The sequence below is a fragment of the Talpa occidentalis genome, unplaced genomic scaffold, assembly GCF_014898055.3.
Source record: "Talpa occidentalis isolate TD23 unplaced genomic scaffold, MPIMG_talOcc4v2.1, whole genome shotgun sequence".
Lineage (NCBI taxonomy): Eukaryota > Metazoa > Chordata > Mammalia > Eulipotyphla > Talpidae > Talpa > Talpa occidentalis.
Genome location: NW_026555331.1, coordinates 139,954,333 through 139,972,130, shown reverse-complemented (window position 1 = coordinate 139,972,130; position 17,798 = coordinate 139,954,333). Strand labels below are relative to the sequence as shown.

General features: G+C 37.6%; 1 protein-coding gene across 3 annotated transcripts in view; it reads right to left on the bottom strand.

Moving 5' to 3' along the window:
* Window positions 1-17,798, bottom strand: part of MKLN1 (muskelin 1) — a 279,842-nt gene that overhangs the window by 111,402 nt on the left and 150,642 nt on the right. Inside the window, exon 1 of one of the 3 annotated variants that reach the window (XM_037513281.2) lies at window positions 17,006-17,128. The exons of the other annotated variants lie outside the window; for them this stretch is intronic. Within the exon in view, the coding sequence (XP_037369178.1) occupies window positions 17,006-17,103 (98 nt within the window). The 5' untranslated portion in view covers window positions 17,104-17,128. Of the gene's footprint in view, window positions 1-17,005; window positions 17,129-17,798 lie in introns of those variants that run through there. 3 annotated transcript variants of the gene reach the window in all.

Below are 17,798 nucleotides of genomic sequence, written 5' to 3'. Positions count from 1 at the left end.
CTCCATATTTGCTGAATATTTCATAAGGATTGAATCCTTTTTTGAAATTAAGCAACTGACTCTTCAGAATAATTTCAAAATTAAAAATTGTTCCTTTTTTACCAAAAGTCTTCCTAAAGACCACTAAATTTGAACATGATCTGAAAAATGTTTACTGCTGCTTAATAAACACATTCTCGAACAAAATACATCCTCAGAAAAATAGAAAGACTTTCATTATCAAACTGTTTTCAAGCACAAAGGTTTAATTAATTAATTTATTTTTAAAAGATTTTATTTATTTATTTATACATGCACTGGGTACAGTCAGAAGCACGGGAGGGTGAGAGAATTCACCAGAGCCAGAGCGGGGAGCAGAGCAGGCAGAAGGACCGAAGTACACGGCTGAGGGGAGCAGCGGTCGGCAGGAGAGGTCTGCGCGCCATGTGGGACCCTCCCCTGGTGGTCGGGGAGCAGCCGGGAATCGGCCCAGCGCTGCAGAGGCTGCGGGCAGCTTCGCAACCCAGCGCTCAACCGCTGCACCACAGGCCCACAAAGGTTTAATTTATATGTAAATAATTTTACAGACATAACCTCCTCTGATTATATCAAGTTTTCAAAATCTTTTCGCAGGACAACAGTTTAGCTTAATTTGTGGACTACATTTGTCACAGGATAGCAAGAGGGTATATTTCTTAAAAAAAAAAAAAAAAAATCTGTAATATCAACTTCTTACTATCCTGTACCAAAATGCCCTTAAGCATCAACTTCTCTTATTTAGCAAGGAAAAAAAAATTAGAAATTAAAGAACTGATTGAAAATTATTACCAATTAATTGGGGGCAGAACTGTGATTAGAGTCCAAATCTCTTGTCTTCCTCAGTGTTGTCTCTATACTACACTGTTCTTATTTTTTCACGTTTTCTTTGTACTGGATCTTTCTTTCCCTCATCTTAAGGCTGCAATTTAAATTCTATTAATGGTGAGATGCCAAACTAATAATAAATCCAAACTTGCTGATTTTGTGAGAATTTTCCCCTTTAGTCCCTTAACAGATCTCTGACCAAGCTCTTAAGTCCTATGACACAGCATTTTTCATTTTACAAATTCTGCTCCTCAGAGATACTCCCGAGGATCTACAAACATTTTTTTAAAAATTTATTCTTAAAACTTTAAAAAAATTCAGAAGTAGTATACATCAAATATTATCACAGTGGCTACCAGCCTCCATATAAATGTGTTTACCTTGTTTCTGTGCTAGCTTCGGAGGAAAATTTCTCCTGATATTTCTGTGTCTATATGAACTGTATCAAAGTGTGTAACTGATTACTATGTCTATAATTGCATGCCACTTTTTTAAAAACTCAGTTCTCCAGAAGTCTGTTTGTGTAAAATTTACAAATAAATTCATGACTATAACACAATTAATAGTTGGCCAAGGCTCAAGACTGTTCAGTTTTAATGCTCTCCTACAGATTAATAAGATATGTCATATGGCAAATCATTTAATATCACACTGTAGCACAAGATACAAATATGAAGCACTTTTCTTATTTTAAATCATTATATAAAAATTGAACAGTTTTAACTTTAAAAACAAATCTACAGGTGATAAACTTCCCTAATTCAACTTTCAGACAAATCATATTCATGTATCTTATAAAATAGATCTTTCAGTGTTTCCTGTATCATATTCAGAATGTTCATCAGTTGATAAATCAACAGTTCAAGCTGTTGTGCCAGCCAACACGCCACATGCCAGCCAAATGCCGGCAACATTTGCTTCCAAAACATTGCCATCTTCACAGTTCAGTGTCCATTTTCATAATTTTAAAATTATTTTATTTTTCCTAATATATTATGCAAATAAATGAAAATGCAAAAGCCTAGTAGTAATATTAGTTCAACTAAAATAATAACAATGATCCTAAACAAGAAAATTTCAGATGTTAAGTAGATTTAAACAGTTTAAATATAAATGAAGCACTAAAAATAAAAGGTTAAAAGATCACACTCACAAATTCACCAATTAAGGACTTATTGACCCTCGCCTCTAAATTTACCCTTTACCTACTGTTTAAAAATAAATTTGGGTCCTTTAACCATTCTTCCTTTGCCAACTGGCACAATGTTAAGCTTTGTCAGTAAAGAGGGTAAAGAGCCATGTCAGAAGCAAAATGTTTTGTTTCCTATGAATAACTATAAGAAAGTGAAAATCAAAATCAACATAAAACTATGAACCAGAGACATTTTTGGGGGGGTGGGGGGCGGGAGGGGAGGCATTCGGGTCAGAATGGGGGGTTTGCAATTGTATGGGGGAATATAAAAATAAAATTTATTATTTTAAAAAAATAAATAAAAAAAAATTAAGAAATAAATTGCCTTTCTCAAGGAAAAAAAAAAAAATGTTTTGTTTACTGGTTCAGATGTGCTTGGCTAAAGGACTCCCACATAAGTTGCTCCTCCAGCTCTTACCTCCAGTAGTACAGTCCCCTCTCTAGCATCCTGCTCCTGCAGCTCATGTGGTTTCCCCAATACCTAGTTTATGCATGAATACAGTTTCTCTAGCACCAGGATCACAGAGTAGACTATACACTAATTGAGGTTGTTTTTTTTTTTTACTCTTTTTTTTTTTTTAAAAGATTTATTTATTTATGCATACAAGAGCTGGGGTACAGGACAGAGGTACGGGGGAGGGGTGTGTGTGAGAGGATTCACCAGAGACAGAATGGGGAACAGAAAGGCAGATTGACCAAAGTACACTGCTGAGGGGAGCAGCGGGTGACTCAGGAGAGGTCTGCTGCGCCATGTGGGTTGCTCCCTGGTTGGCCAGGAATCCAACTCATGCTGCAGTGGCTGCGGAAAGCTTCATAGGTTGCGTCTTAACCCTTGCACCACCAAGGAGGCCCCTTTTTTACTTTCTTAATATTTAGCAAGACTTGTCAAACTAGTGACTCGAACCTTTCCTCAGCTCAGAGAAATTGTCCTCTTTTTTTTTTTTTTTTTAATTTCTTCCTTCTCCATTTTTTCTAACCTCTTTCTAGAATTAATATTAGGCAGAAGGTGCAGGTCTGCTATATATGGTCTTGCAGGTTGTTGTACTTTGCACAGGAAGATTCCATTGGGGAGTAAAAGCTGAAATCTAGCCTAAGTTCACTTACCAAGATATATAATACATCCTGGCAAAATAAGCATGTATCACAAAAATGAAAAAGTGGACCTTCTGGATTAAGGCTGGCCTCCATTTCTCAACTTTCCACTAATTTTTTTTCCTATCTTTTTCTTTTCATCCTAGGTTCCTGATCTTTTTCTATGTATATTCATGCAATTACAGAAAAAATTAAATATATATGTATATAATGATGTAAAAATCATCACTTTGGGGACACATATCGTAAGCCTAATATTTCAGGAGTACACCCAAAGAATAGTTTGATTTTATGAAATGGGAGAATCAGAGTTTTAAAAGCTCTCCCCAAAAATGTCAATGTGCAAACAAGACAGAGATCTGCTGTGATCAGTTCATGGTGCTCAAATACTTCCTTAAATATATTTTTTATTCTATGGTTATCCTCAACCTTTCCAATAAAAAAGCAATTTTTAAAAACCTTATAATGGCTACAGTTTCCAGCAAACTCTAAATAAAGCAATATTTGTTGTCATTTATCATTACTGTCACTATAAAATACTTGTTATTTTAAAAATACCATAGAACTTTAAGTTCTATGTGCTGAGGGTCTTTTATTTTTCACTCTGTATGAAATAAATAAATAAAAGGTGGTTTTATATTCTATAGGATTAGAGGAGAGGCACAACTCTTGAAATAATGAAATAGAAAGTGGGATGGCCAGAAGCCTTCAAAAGGGCAGGCAGATTACCAAGGGTTCTTGTTAAAAATGCAAACATGACTCTGTAGGTCTAGGGGTGGGTCTGAGATTCTGCACTTCAAATAAACTTCTATTGATAATGACTAAGATGCTGCTGAGTGGACCACACTTTTTGAGCAGCAAGGCCTAAACCACAGGCAAGTTCTCAGATCAATTTTTAAAGAGAATACACAAGAATGATACTCAGTTAATATCCTAGGTACCCCTGGAAAGTCTGCCATGTACCCCGGAGATAAGCATACCCCAATTTGAAGATTGTTGATCAAAACTAGCTACTAAAAATTGAAACCACTGGGTCTTAAAAGTATTTAAAACCCTAAATTCTAAATCAGAGATTGTATTCACTTCATTTTTCTATCTAAAATCCTTTGATGGCTCCTCTTCAAAAAGTAAAATCAAACTCACTCATACAGGATGTAAGATCTTTTATAATTCATGTTTATAATCAGTGGAACAAATCAAACACACATGCACATACACACACCTCTTTATTGCTGTTGCCTAAAGTAATATTTATTTGTTAAAATAAAGTACAACTTAAAGCTGTAAGTCCCCCAAAAAGGAAAAAACTAAAAATCCACCCAAGTACAACTGAGAGATCATCAATATTAAAACTTTAGTAGATTTCCCTGCAATCTTTTCCATATGCATAAGCATACAATTGTGTGTGTGTGTGTGTGTATTTTAAAGATAAACTGGATCGAAACCATTTAATCTGAGGTTTTGCTCTGTGTTTTTTAATATGCCATAATATGCATTACAGCATTAAAACATAATCTAAAACTCACAGGTTAATGACAGCCTAACAGTCTGTCACAATTCAAGGATATCTAAAAAATTGTGCTACTAAATTCAGCAAATATTAGGGCAACACATCTCTATTAATATCATGAGATATTTGCTAAAGGATTGTTTTGCAATCCATGCATTTTATTTTAGACAAACATGAAACAAGCAGGGCTCTAAATGGCCCGGAAAAGCAGATTAATAGCATATTATTAAAAACTTCAAAATATTACTTAATTTTCTGAAAAGAATGAAATAAAATTCTAACTTTTATTTTCATTATACTTAAGATTTTTGCAGTGGCAAGTGTCCTAAATACACTTGTAATTAAGTGAATGTTTGTATCCCCTAATATGCAGAATCCATAAAGGAATTACAAATAGAGGGAGGGGAGTTCACTGACAAATATGCTTAAATAAATGTTAATTGTGAAGTGATTTTGGAACACAGATACCAACCTGCTTCCAATAAACAGTATCGTTCACAATACTGTAACTATTAAATAAATCTGAACAAAATGTTAAAATGTGGTGAATTTGGAGAAAACATATTCTGGCAGGGATACCAGTTCACATATGTAATGTCTAAGGAAGAATTACCCAAAATAACCCAGTCTGTATAAAGTGCCCTGAATAACGGGCTGCGATAACTGCCTCCAAGCATCTTTCTGGTTCTAAAAGGCAGTAATAACCAAACAAGTTCCATATGTTAACCTAATTCCCCAAATAGGAGTTGTTGAATATGTACAAGGGTAAGAATAAATTCCTCTATTCAAAAAATTTGAAGTCTGGTTAAAAATAAATCAGATCTGTACACAAAGGAAGGCATAGCTCATTTATCTCTTCTAAAATCTCTCTTCAGGTCCTAGCAAACAGTAAAAGCTCCCTCCTCTGAATCTCACTTTTAATTTCTATAGCATTTACTACTTTTATCACTCCTCTGAATTCTTTTGTACTATTACATATATATATATATATATATATATATATATATATATATAGAATAGTCTCATCAATAGAGTCATCAAGAAAATGGAGATTCTTTCTCATACTTTTAAACAGGCTTAGCTATCACAGAGTTAGCAGGTATCCCAAAATTTGTTTATGATGACCTTCAAATAGGTCTGGTATTGTCCAGGAATTAGGAGGCCCCCCCCGCCCAACAATTTGCTTGTGGTAAACGCAGTCCAAAATGTGAAAAGCCCTATTGCAACTTGATTACCACAACATAGCAATAAAAATATATAGAAGAAAGTTTTCCTTTAACCTGTTACCTTTATAGCATTTTAGGTTGTAGAAATGATTATCATGAGAGATGTCAGACTTTTAGATCTAGATGTGTGAATTTTCCAGTCATCTGAAATTTTAAGTTCTTGAAAAAATTATTCTGTCAAATGGAAGTTATTTTCAGCACTTTTCAGAAGTTAGAGTCAGTTCTTTAAAAAATCTATGCCTCAGTTTGTTTAAGGAAAGAATTTATAAACAACTTAAGTTTTATAAATATCTCCCATTCAATACTTCATCTATAAATAAAATACATATTTTATGAAAAAAACATAACAAATCCAACACCCCCATTACAGGCTGGTTAGCAAAGTATGTGTGATCATATGTATGTCTCAGTATAATAAGTATGTATACTGATAGGTAAGTAAATATCTTAGAGATGAAGACATGGAGCCTATCCATATGCATGTATTCTGAACAAAAGCAATGAAAGATAAAAGACAAGTGTAAGAGAAAATTCTCAGAGCAATAGATTTGAAATCAAGCAAACTGTTACTAAGTCTAGATAGTCAGCTTCTACACCAGTTTCAAATCTTATGCATTAACCAGTTTTTTGACACTACTTCAGTAACAGGGGAAAAAATCTACTAACAACAACCTAGCAGTTTCTCAAACAGTTAAACATAGAGTTATCATATGAGCCAGAAATTCCACTCCTAGACATTTGTCCAAGAGAAATTATATAACCACCACAAAACTTGTACATAAATGTTTATAGCAACATTATTCATAAATTCATAATAGTCAAAATGTGAATGCACTAAAATGTTCATCTACTAGTACATCTACAAAATGTGATATACACATATAACAACACTTTATCAGCCATATAAAAGATATAGTACTGATACATAATAAAACACAGACGAACCTTGGAAACAGTTTGCTAAGGAAAAAGCCAATCACAAAAGACTTACAGTATCTCATTTATATTAAATGTCTGGAATAAACAAATCTATAGACACAGAAATATTAATAGTTGCTTAGGGATGGGATAGCTAATGAGTTTTCTTTTTGAGATATGAAAAAGTTTTAAAATTGACCACAGTGATAGACACCTGTATCTGTGAATATACTAAAAATCATTGACTCACACACTTTAAGTAGTTGAATATGGTATGTGAATTACCAAACAAAAAAAGTTGTTACATAGAAGTCAGAAGATGGAAGAAATGTTCTCTAACCAAAAATGAATCAAATTATTGGTAATACACTCTAAAACTATTTGATAACTCAGACTCTGAAATAAATAAAAATACTCCCTATAAGTATTATAAGTAACGTGATAATAAAAATTTTTAAACCCAAGATAGATATCAAAATAGATAAAAATAGATAAATTTCTTAAATCCAAGAAAGCTTTCAGTCTTCTAATTTCTTCCAAATATAATAGCCACTGTACCCAGATAAACAATTCAGCTAAGATGAATCAAAAATTTCTTAAATTTATGAAAATTTATAGCAAGGATTTAAAACTAATTACTTGATATTTTGAACACGGCCAGTACATGACTCCTTCTAGCCCCAGATCAAAATTGCTCTTCCAAAAGGAAACTCTCTACCCGCCTTTATGCAGGCATCTCTCAATTTCGTAATAAACCTGACCCTTTCAAAATGCAGCTCTTTGCCTGTTTGTGTCTATGCAAACATCTTTTTCCTTTATGAATTTGCCATGTGCTGCTGAATAAAAAAGAGAAAAATAGTCAAAATGCCCAATTAATTCATTAACGTTTTCATTTAGTAAACATTACACTGGGCTACAACTGAAGGAGGAGGGGAAATTCCATCATTCCTATGGAGTTTGAGGCCTATTAGGGTAATCAAGTAATCATACATATAGACGCATAAAGTAATAGACTAGAAAGATACACATTTATATAAAAGCATTGTTTGCAGGGGTAAGTGACAGTGTGGCAGACTCATGGGGAGAGGGAGGTAAGAGGGAGTTCCTGAGAAAGTGACATTTTAGCTGACACGTGAGGGCTAAGTAGGAGTTAAGTTTTATGAGTCTTCCAATTAAATTACTTAAACCAAAAGGGAAAAGGGAAGACAAGGGACAATGAGAGGAAAGGGAAAGAGGACATATCCAAAGATGCTTACAATAACTTAGCATTTCTATATATACAAAACAACACGCCTGAACAAATACATAGGTGATGACTGTAATATCAGCCATGCCAAAGGAATGTAAGGATATTTTAAAAGTGTTAAATACAAGGAATATTTACAGACCAAAAAAGTAAATCAGACTCCAATATCCTTCTTCTAAATAATATCCTCACATAAATTTATTTCCATGAAAGTTCTAATAAAAGGTAGATAATAAAAATCATATTTTAGTGAGGGAAAAATAACTGTATACTTATAAGACTTCTCAATTTCTGTATCTCAATGAAAAGTAAGTCCCAAAAGAGATTTGCAAATCACCAAAAAACAAAAATAAAATCACATTTTAACTTTCAGTCAATAAGTATTTAAAACAATTGCTAACAAATAATGTTATTTACATTTCATAATTCTTCCCATCAGATATTGAGGGAAAGTAGTTTAGGTATGAAAAGGCAAAATGAAGGAAGATCCTTAACAAAAATATCTGGAGCTGAAGTGTTAGATTATTATATTACCATATCCTTGAGGAATTCATAACCCTATAAGATACAACAGCCTATTTCATAAGAACCGCCAGAAGAATTTCTGCTTCTGGATGATGGAGGAAAGTACAGAAGACCAAAAGGAGGCATCAGGAGACCAAAACCTGACCCACACAAGGATGTGGGGGTAGAGGGAAATAACATGAGCAGTAACCCAGCCCTAGAAATCAAGATACTTAGGCGCCAGTGCCTTATCACAAGGCATAAGGCCCAAGCAGGTCTCAGACTGCTGGAGCGAGTGTTGTGGAGAGCACTGATCTGAGGGTAAAGATACAGAGATTGGGCCCATTGTGGAATCTCTGGTCCCTTTTGGATTCTGCATAGTTATCCAAAATCAGCAACAAACAGGCCACTCCACAAAGGAGTGAGCCCCTCCCAAAGAAAAGAAGATTGTATCAGTTCAGTCTCTGCACTGGCATGGGGCGGCAGGCCTTCTGCCCACCTGTGCCTATGCAGGTGCCTCTTTTCACCAACTCTCTTCCTCTGCAGGGCAGCACCCTCCTGCCTGCCAGTGATCTGTACCATGCGGGGGCTTCTCTTCACTGGCCACTCTCAACAGAGGCAGCTCCCCTCAAGGCCGCCCGCCTGCAAACCTGTCCTTTTGGGGCAGCTCTTTCTGCCCGCTGGTGTCTATGCAAGTGTCCTTCATTCTTCTGTCCCCTTTTCCTAATAAACCTGTTCTTTAAATATAACTAACATCTCTGTCTCATGGAGAAACTCTCCTGAGAAACCCACCACATGCCGCTGAAAGGGGAGCTCTGGTGAAACCTTTCAACAGAATGAACTCAAGGACCCCGCACTCCAAACCCACTGACCCCAAAAACCACATCACTGGATATGGCAGGCTAGCCTGCAGCAGACCAACATTCCCCCTTAGACCTAGAAAAGCTGTATGAAATAGGAAAAAAAAGTTCTCACAGTATCAGAGACATTTTGTGTCAGTCAGAACTTGAAAGGGCAAACTCCTCAAAGAGAGCCCCACATTCTGTGCAGCTTTCCTCTCTCAGAGCAGCCCATCTATTTCTTTAGTGACACAGGAAAAGAGGCTGAGAACCCAGAAAAGGACAGCCACTAAAGGATAGGAAAGTCAGCAGAGCTTTTGGCAATTTCATGTGGCTCTGGGGACAAAACTTAGCAGCAGGTCTTGCCCTGATACCCAGAACTTGAGGGGTGAGGATCCCAGAAGAACAAAGCTGACATTGTATAGCACTGGTTTTCCTCTTGAGCCATTTGTTGCTTCTTAAACTGCACAAAGCAAGAGGCTAAAGAGCCAACTGAAAACAAAAAGCAAGGAGGACAGAAAATGAAAAGCAAGGAGTTTTTAGGACTCTGCTGCAAGAGACAAAGCAGAGGAAGCCCTAGAAACACAAAATCTCAGATGGGTTCCCTGAAAGGTTACCAGAGTTGGGCAAACTAGAAGTTAGCAAAACCTAAAGCCCCGTCTTCTCTATTCATCTCAGCTCTCGACTCTTGAGGTGATGTGCTTCTTTTCTATCTGCCTGCCAGAAAATGGATGAATCCTCTCTAGAGAAATATATTATCAGGTAAGGAACTGTAATTTGTAATTAGATCTAAAATTCTACATATAATAATGTCTAGGAGTCGATCAAAAATTATCAAAAGTGTTAATAATTACCAGACACAGCAAGATATTAACTACAAGGATAAATAGAAAATTACCTATAGGTGATCTAGACATTGGAGTTTTCAGACATAGAATAAAAAAAGAATGGGACAAAAATAGTATGTGAATTATAACCAAAAAATTTAGAACTATTGCAAGAGTCATAGAGATTCAAGAGGTACCAAAAGTCCGATAGTAAAACAAAAAAAAAAAAACATTCTTGGATGCTAATAGCTACATGTCTAAAATTAAAATCTAGGAAATTTTTCATACTTCCAAAAAATGACTTAATTGTAACAGTATAATCTCCAAAGAAAGGCAGAGTTCCAGGTTCCCTGCCCACCGAAGGAAGGGCAGAGCTCAGCATCAAGGAGAAGCTAGAAAGAACTAATAGACAGCGCTGAGGAAAGAGACCACAGGGAAGTATGGGGGAGGCATGTGAAGAAGGCATATGAAGAAGACATGCTTGCCTCCCAGTCTGGGACTTGTACCAGGGACTGGGGGAACATGGAAGGTGACACTCGAAACACACAGACACGTGGGTAAGAGACCCATGGGGAGGTTGACATGGCAGCCTTTATCTTGCCTTGTATTTTGATTTTGCTCTTATCCTTCCAGACTTGCCTGGCCCCTTCGGTCCCTTTCCTACGGGTCCCTACCAGAAGGTGCCTTAGACCTGTGGCAAGCTTTTGGGTCTCAGTGACCCTGCTTTGGACCAACTCCATTGGGTGGGCATTTACCCACAAGGAGATAAGTTAACTTTGGGTGTTTAATCGGAAATTATTTTAAGTATATTCTTTCTCTGCTCTATTATACACTAATTGTATTAAAGTTATTTTCTACTGAAGGTTTTACATTCTAAGAGTATGTTCTGCCTTTATGCAGCAGACGGTATCTCATTTAGAGTATGCAGGTTTCGGGGTTCTGGTGCTTCTCATTCTGTCCACTAGTAGAAAAACAGCAAAGTCAGATCACCACAAACTGCTGAAATGTATTTATCAACATCCCAAAGTCCTTGTATCAGGCCTCAAAATCATTTATTGAAAACCTATCATATTTACCTTAAAGTTAATGCAAATAATAGAACTATTTTCCTATCTGGGGAAAAAAATAACATTAATATAAAGCCATGTGGCATTTGATCAACATAAAACATATATCTATGTAAAAGGAAACTAATGATGCTCAGAGAAATATCATAGCCACAAAGATCCAACTCTAGGAGTCAGGTCTGCAAATTCAATTTCCAGTCCTCAATCAACTCATGATACTCTTACTCTATCATGGTTGTCTTTATTTTTTAAAGTTCTAAGACAAGACAGAATATATCAGAACATAGTGGCTGGTAAGTTTCCCAAAATCACCAAAAAACAAAAATAAAATCACATTTTAACTTTCAGTCAGTATCACTGTAAGTCAGTATCCATTGTAATATCTGTTTCAGAAAAGGGAGGGAAAGGAAAAGTCCCCAGCCTTCCAGGGGGTTGGGTATCTCCAAACTATCATTCAGAGCTCCTGGGCTGTGGGAGCCTATGGAATTATTGTAATGAATCCTAAAATTCATATGCACCACAATTACTGTCTACACACCAAACAAATAAATTTCAGAATTTGTTCTATCTTTCAAATGTGTGATTAATAAAATCAAAATTCATTTAAGAAAAGAAATTATTAGGAGTAATGTAACTTCTGAATTATATATGCATTCCCTAGACATCTCTAAGGACCTGTCTGTTCAAAACCACATTCTTAATCCCAAATTACTAAGGATAATATCAAAATAAATTGAGGATACCTAGAGACAGAAAGTTCCCTACACAAATAGTATGAAAATACACTATCTTTAATCCAACTATTCAATACCTAGGAACTCATCATAAATGAGTTCAAGATTTGTTTCTATATGGCAAATTGTCTCATTAATCATAACGGCCAAACAACAAAAACATCCCAGAAAGTCTAACATCCAATGATAGGGGACGAATTAAATAATATACCACAAAATCATTACATGAATGATAATGCAGTCATAACTAAAGATAATAGAGAATAATAACATGAGGAATAATTTATTTTATATTAAGGAGGAAAAAGAGCAGCAAACAGGACAATATCAAATTAGAAAATACATATAAACATAACAAAGTATCTGGAATGATATATCAAAAGGTAACTAGTTACCTTTGCATGGTAGAATTAAGGGTAACATATCTTGTTTCTGTGAGTCTATATTTTACAAATGTTCCACAATAAACTTAGGATTTTTTTTTTTTTGCAATCAGGAAAAATATATATTCATCTTCGAATGTGAAATTTTAAAATAGCTGGAACAGGTTCACCTCCTCTCCTAGCTGTCAAATTGTATCACTCTTAACTGTGAATCACAAGATACAACTTTAATTAATGTCTGATTTTAAGTAATAAAGAAGACTAACAGAAAAAAGGTGAACACTTAAAAAGTATCAACTTTTACTACTTAATCTACTTAACTCTTTCAATAATATGTAAATAAGAATCATTTCATGTCAGTGAAATTACCTAAATGTATTTTAAAAACACATTCAACCAATTGACTCATGAAAGGCAGTTCTTCATCACATATCATTAAAGAAATGCAAATCAAAACCACAGTGAGATTTTTACCTCACACCTGTTAGAATTACTACATCAAAAAGTCAAGAAACAACAAGCATTGGCAAGAATGTAGAGAAAAAGAAACCCTCTTGCAATGTTAGTGGGGAGGCAATTTGGTGCAGCCATTATGTAAAACAATATGGAGATTCCTAAAAAAATTTAAAATACTTTATATGATCCAGCAACTCCACCCTTATGTTCACAGCAGTACTTCCACAAGAGTCAAGATATGGAAACCACCTAAGTGCCTCATGACAGCTGATGTGGTATAGATACACAATGGGATACTACTCAGTATTTTAAAAAATGTACATGTGCCATTTGTGACAACCTTGGACAAACCTTGAGGGAATTAAGTAAAATCAATCAGAAGGAGAAAGACAAATATCATTAGATTTCACTCATTTCAGGAATATAAAAAAATTAAGCCAACAACAAAACAAAAACAAACCCTCAGACTCTAACAGACAGCAGTTACCAGAAAAGAAGGAAGGCATGACATATGTAGAGGGGACTGACTGGCTGGTGGTGGATGGTGACGGCACATTTGTTGGTGAACGTGATATAACAGAAAAAATGCATCATGACTTTTCCGACAAACCAATATAAAATCATCAAGGTGAAAAACTAAACATCTAAAATCTATACAATGTTGTAAACAAATATTACTTTAATTAAAAAAGTAACTTTCAACAATCTTCCCAGTCTACATAGCAATACATTAAAACCTTAAACAACAATATAAAGAATATCTATCTTTGCCTCTCTGTGTTCTAACCTTATAGCACTTCTTATCTGTATTCCCAAATGGCTATACACTATGCTCATGTAAAATACTGAAGTAGCTTTGATTAACAGAACTTAGAGACTCTCTGAATCTCAGTTTCCCTAGATGTAAAACAGAATCAAAATATTTATCAGACTTTTTGCTTATACTACAATAAAGAACACATACTAAATGCTAACCACAGAAAGGTACCCAATAAGCAACAGTTGATACTAGAGGGACAAACAGAATTCGTTAAGTCTCTTGACCTTGGACAAGTTCCTTAACCTATGTTTTCCTCATCTGCAGAACAGATATAATACAGATATAATACAGATTTGTACTAAGGAATATGTACAACTACACAAAAGCCATCCCATACACAGAAGGTGCTCAGTAAACTACAGTTAGCACCACCAATTGCAACAGCATTACACATTTGAGTGTAAGGATAATCTGCTTAGAAAATATTTTTACATGTAAGAGAGTATATAATCCTAAGACTAAATCATCACTTAAATTATACATTTAATTCCCAAATTAGGCATAAATTTCAGGTAAAAGTAAAATACAAGCAAACTATTTTAAATAAACTAAAAAAATAACAGGATACTGTTAGTTTCCAAGTGAAAAAGAAATGTATTATCTATAACTAAATTTGCTCTAACATTTTTAAGGTCCAAATAAATCTAAGAGTTAGAAGGGAAAGCAGTTGTTTTTTTTTTTTTTTTCTTTTTTTCCCCTGCTTTGGGGAAAATTCTCCTTTTGGAAAAAAATAGAGACTTAAATTTTTTCTTATGACTCCAAATGTCTTTACATAACTAAAATGTGTCTTTAATATAAGACTCTTTCTGCTGTACAGAAGCAGAACAACCTACAAGAAAAGACCATGGATTATGCCTGAAAGCCTGAGTTCAAATCCTGGCTCCATCTAGTTTGTTACCTTAGCAAATTTTCACCTTTCCATGTCTCTTTTCTTATCTGGAAAATGGAGATTTCTTACACAAATGTTGTGAGGATTAAATGAGTTAATAAAATGCTCCTTAAGAACCCAGCACATGGAAGGTACATTGTAAGTGTTTATATCACTGTTATTGTTGCTTCATTATTATCCCCTCCAAATGCCTCTCTCTGTAATCAATAAATCTTGACTTATAATCAATAAATATTTGCTACTCTGTTGACAATTTCAACAAATGGTTTTACTTAAAATTAGGGTGGCATACAAACTACCTCAAAATACAGCAATTGCTATAAGATAAAATTTTAGGGCCTTTCCCCTGAAGGAAAAGTCAACCCCATTTTTAAACTTCCTATGATACAAAGTTATCATAACCTTACTTATTAATAGACAGAACCTTACTTATTAATAGACAGAACCAAAAGTTTTACAATTCAGGCAGGACACAAGATTCTCAAGTTCCACAATACTCAACCACATTCCTTCAAAGAAAAGAGTTCGTATTACACTTCTATTATAATAGTTTACCACTTTAAAGTAGAACTACACTCTATGTGTCAACAGTATGTCATAGGGTTTATACAAAACATTGAAAATTAAAGTCAAAGTAAAATATGCATTAAATGTAATTTTATGAGTGTATGAGAAAATTATAATAAATATCCCCAATTTCAAACATTTCAAATGTTCTGTTCATTTCAAATCTGGGGCCAGGATAACCAGACATAAGTCAAAGTAAAGCTGTCATCCGGCTAAATCATTTCCTGCTTGAAATGCACTTTTTCTTTTTATTCATAACTCAGATGGGACTTATGATATCCAAGTCAGGGCCCTACACCAGAAGCTTAAGAAGTGAAATTCCGGATGTTACCTAACTCAGGAACCTAATCAGGAAGTCAAATAATGCCACTTCAATTCCCAACTAACCTGGGTATAGAACATGCTACTTATCTTCGGATTCAAGACCAAGTTAGCCCTGAAAATCAGAAGTCAAGTACCTAGGGACACATTTCAACCTCTGCTGAGCATTAGAATGTTTACCTGGCTCACTCGCAAATCAAAAATTGAATTCCGGCATCAGCCAGGGCCACAGTCATAGAGCAGTTATCAAAAGACCACACAGGCCAGATCAGACCACAAGTCACTTTGGTAATTTTCACTGAACCAGATGCTACTACTGAAGGCCTAACTGCCAACCCCTGACCTGGGTACAATGGGCTAGCAGTCAAGAGAGTCAGATTTCTCTAGTCACAGGTCCATTTTGAGATTCTTGAGACTGATGTGACTAAAAAACCAACTTAAAGAAAATGCAAAGAATTTCTGAAATATTAGATGGAAAATGTCTTAGAGTATACTGCACAGATCTCACTTTATTTGTTCAGTAACATAAAAAAGTATTAATTGCAAATTGTTTTGTTCATAAAATCATTCCTGTGCTAGTGAGAAGATGGTCCAGGCAGACAAGTAAGCACTTTTTTCAGGATCTGCACTCTTCTTAAAACTTCACTGAGCTAGTTTCTCTACTAACTGGAATGATATCTGCTCCCTCTTTCAAAGGTAAGCTTTTAAAGTAAGTAAATACTGCATAAAAGTACTTTCAGCACTTCAACAGGAATTTGCTACAGAAAACCACCAGACGGTAGCAATGCTATGGACCTAAAGCGGGGATCCCAGTTAGTGCTAGAGGTCAATTTCATTAACGGCGGATATGTCCATCCATGTAGGAAACTGATCTCGTCTACAGTCATCCATGTTCGAGCCGGCCATAATATAATGGAACTCCCCTGTAATGTCCCTCCTGACCATTCCCCATTTCTCAGAAAAGAGCCCCTCTGCAAACCCTACAACGCCTCCCCACTCGCAAGCATTCTGACGAATTCCTCAACTTTTCAGCCTTCTTTGACTTTACCACTTGGCTGGTGCTAAACACTTTTCACGACACCCCTCCCCTCAAGAACACTGTCTCCTCCCTCAGCTTTATTTATTTACACTTTGTCTCCGCCACCATCAGAGAACCGCCCCCCGCGTCTACCTCCACCTGGGACCACCGGAGACGTCATCACCCGTGTGCCCGCCGGCCGGACCCCAAAAGCTCTCGACTCCTGCCCCACCTCCCTGATCCACTCGCCCCCCAAGCCTTCCTCAACCCCCAAATTCCGAGCGCAGCATCTCCTGGCTCCGCGTCGTCCTACGCGCTCTGGACCTGCCCGCCCCCTCGCCCCGTCCCTCGCCCCTCGCCGTCCGGACCCTCACCCCTCCTCTAGGCGGGGACGGGCACAGCGCTCCGCCGCTGGACCGAGACTCCGAGGCCGCGCGTCCCCCTCACCAGGCCCCACCTGGGCCTCCCGGCTTAGCTGCCCTCCACTGCCCCCCTGGCTCGGCCTCGCCTGCGCCGAGGAGCCGGGCAGCGCCAGCCCAGGCCCGGCACTTACTCGGGAAGATACGTGGAGGAGAAGGAGCTCCACTTGTGTAGCGCGTAGGGCAGAAGCCGGCACTCGGGCGCCGCAGCGACAGCCCCGCCAGCCGCCATCTTGTCAGCACCGTAGCGGCCGCCACCGACAGCCAGCCGCGCCGGGCGGAGGGAGGGGCGTGGCCTGCTCTTAAAGGGGCCGCGGCCCGCCTCTGCCGTCCGCTCCTGGTCGCGCCAGGTTGCGCTGAGCGCCCGGCTGAGGCGCGCGCGGCGACGCGCTTCTACCTCAGCGTTGGGGTCGCCGAGCCCTCCTTCCTGGCCCGCCGAGCCCGCCACCCCACAGAGCTCCTGAGGGGCTCTCCTGTGAAGCTCGGCGGGCAGTGGCGCCAAGGACTTTTCTTACGGGCCGAGGTAAGGGGAGAAGCCAAGAATATTAGGAAAAGGAAGAAATTGTAGAGAAAAGGACAAGACCGAGTTGGAAAAGGGGGCGCCTTCGCAGTTTGGGGAGCCGCTGCCCTCTCTCTCCAGCTTCTGCCACTTTGCAGGGAACTGGACTGAAATGTGACGGGACTGGAGCGCCTTGGCTCCTGGCTTTTCCCTCGTGAGTGGGCCTGGCTGGAAACGTCTCGGGCTGACCTTGCGGGGTCCGGCGGGGCCGGGAAGGGAGAGGCTGGGGGTACCCTCCCCCTGCTCAGGTGCGTCCCGGAGGCCCCGCACTGTGAACGTGGGCTATGAGTCCTCTCCTGCGCTACCCGAGCGGCTTGCCCAGAGATGACATTCACCCGCTCACCAGAAAAACCCTTCAAGACTTGGAA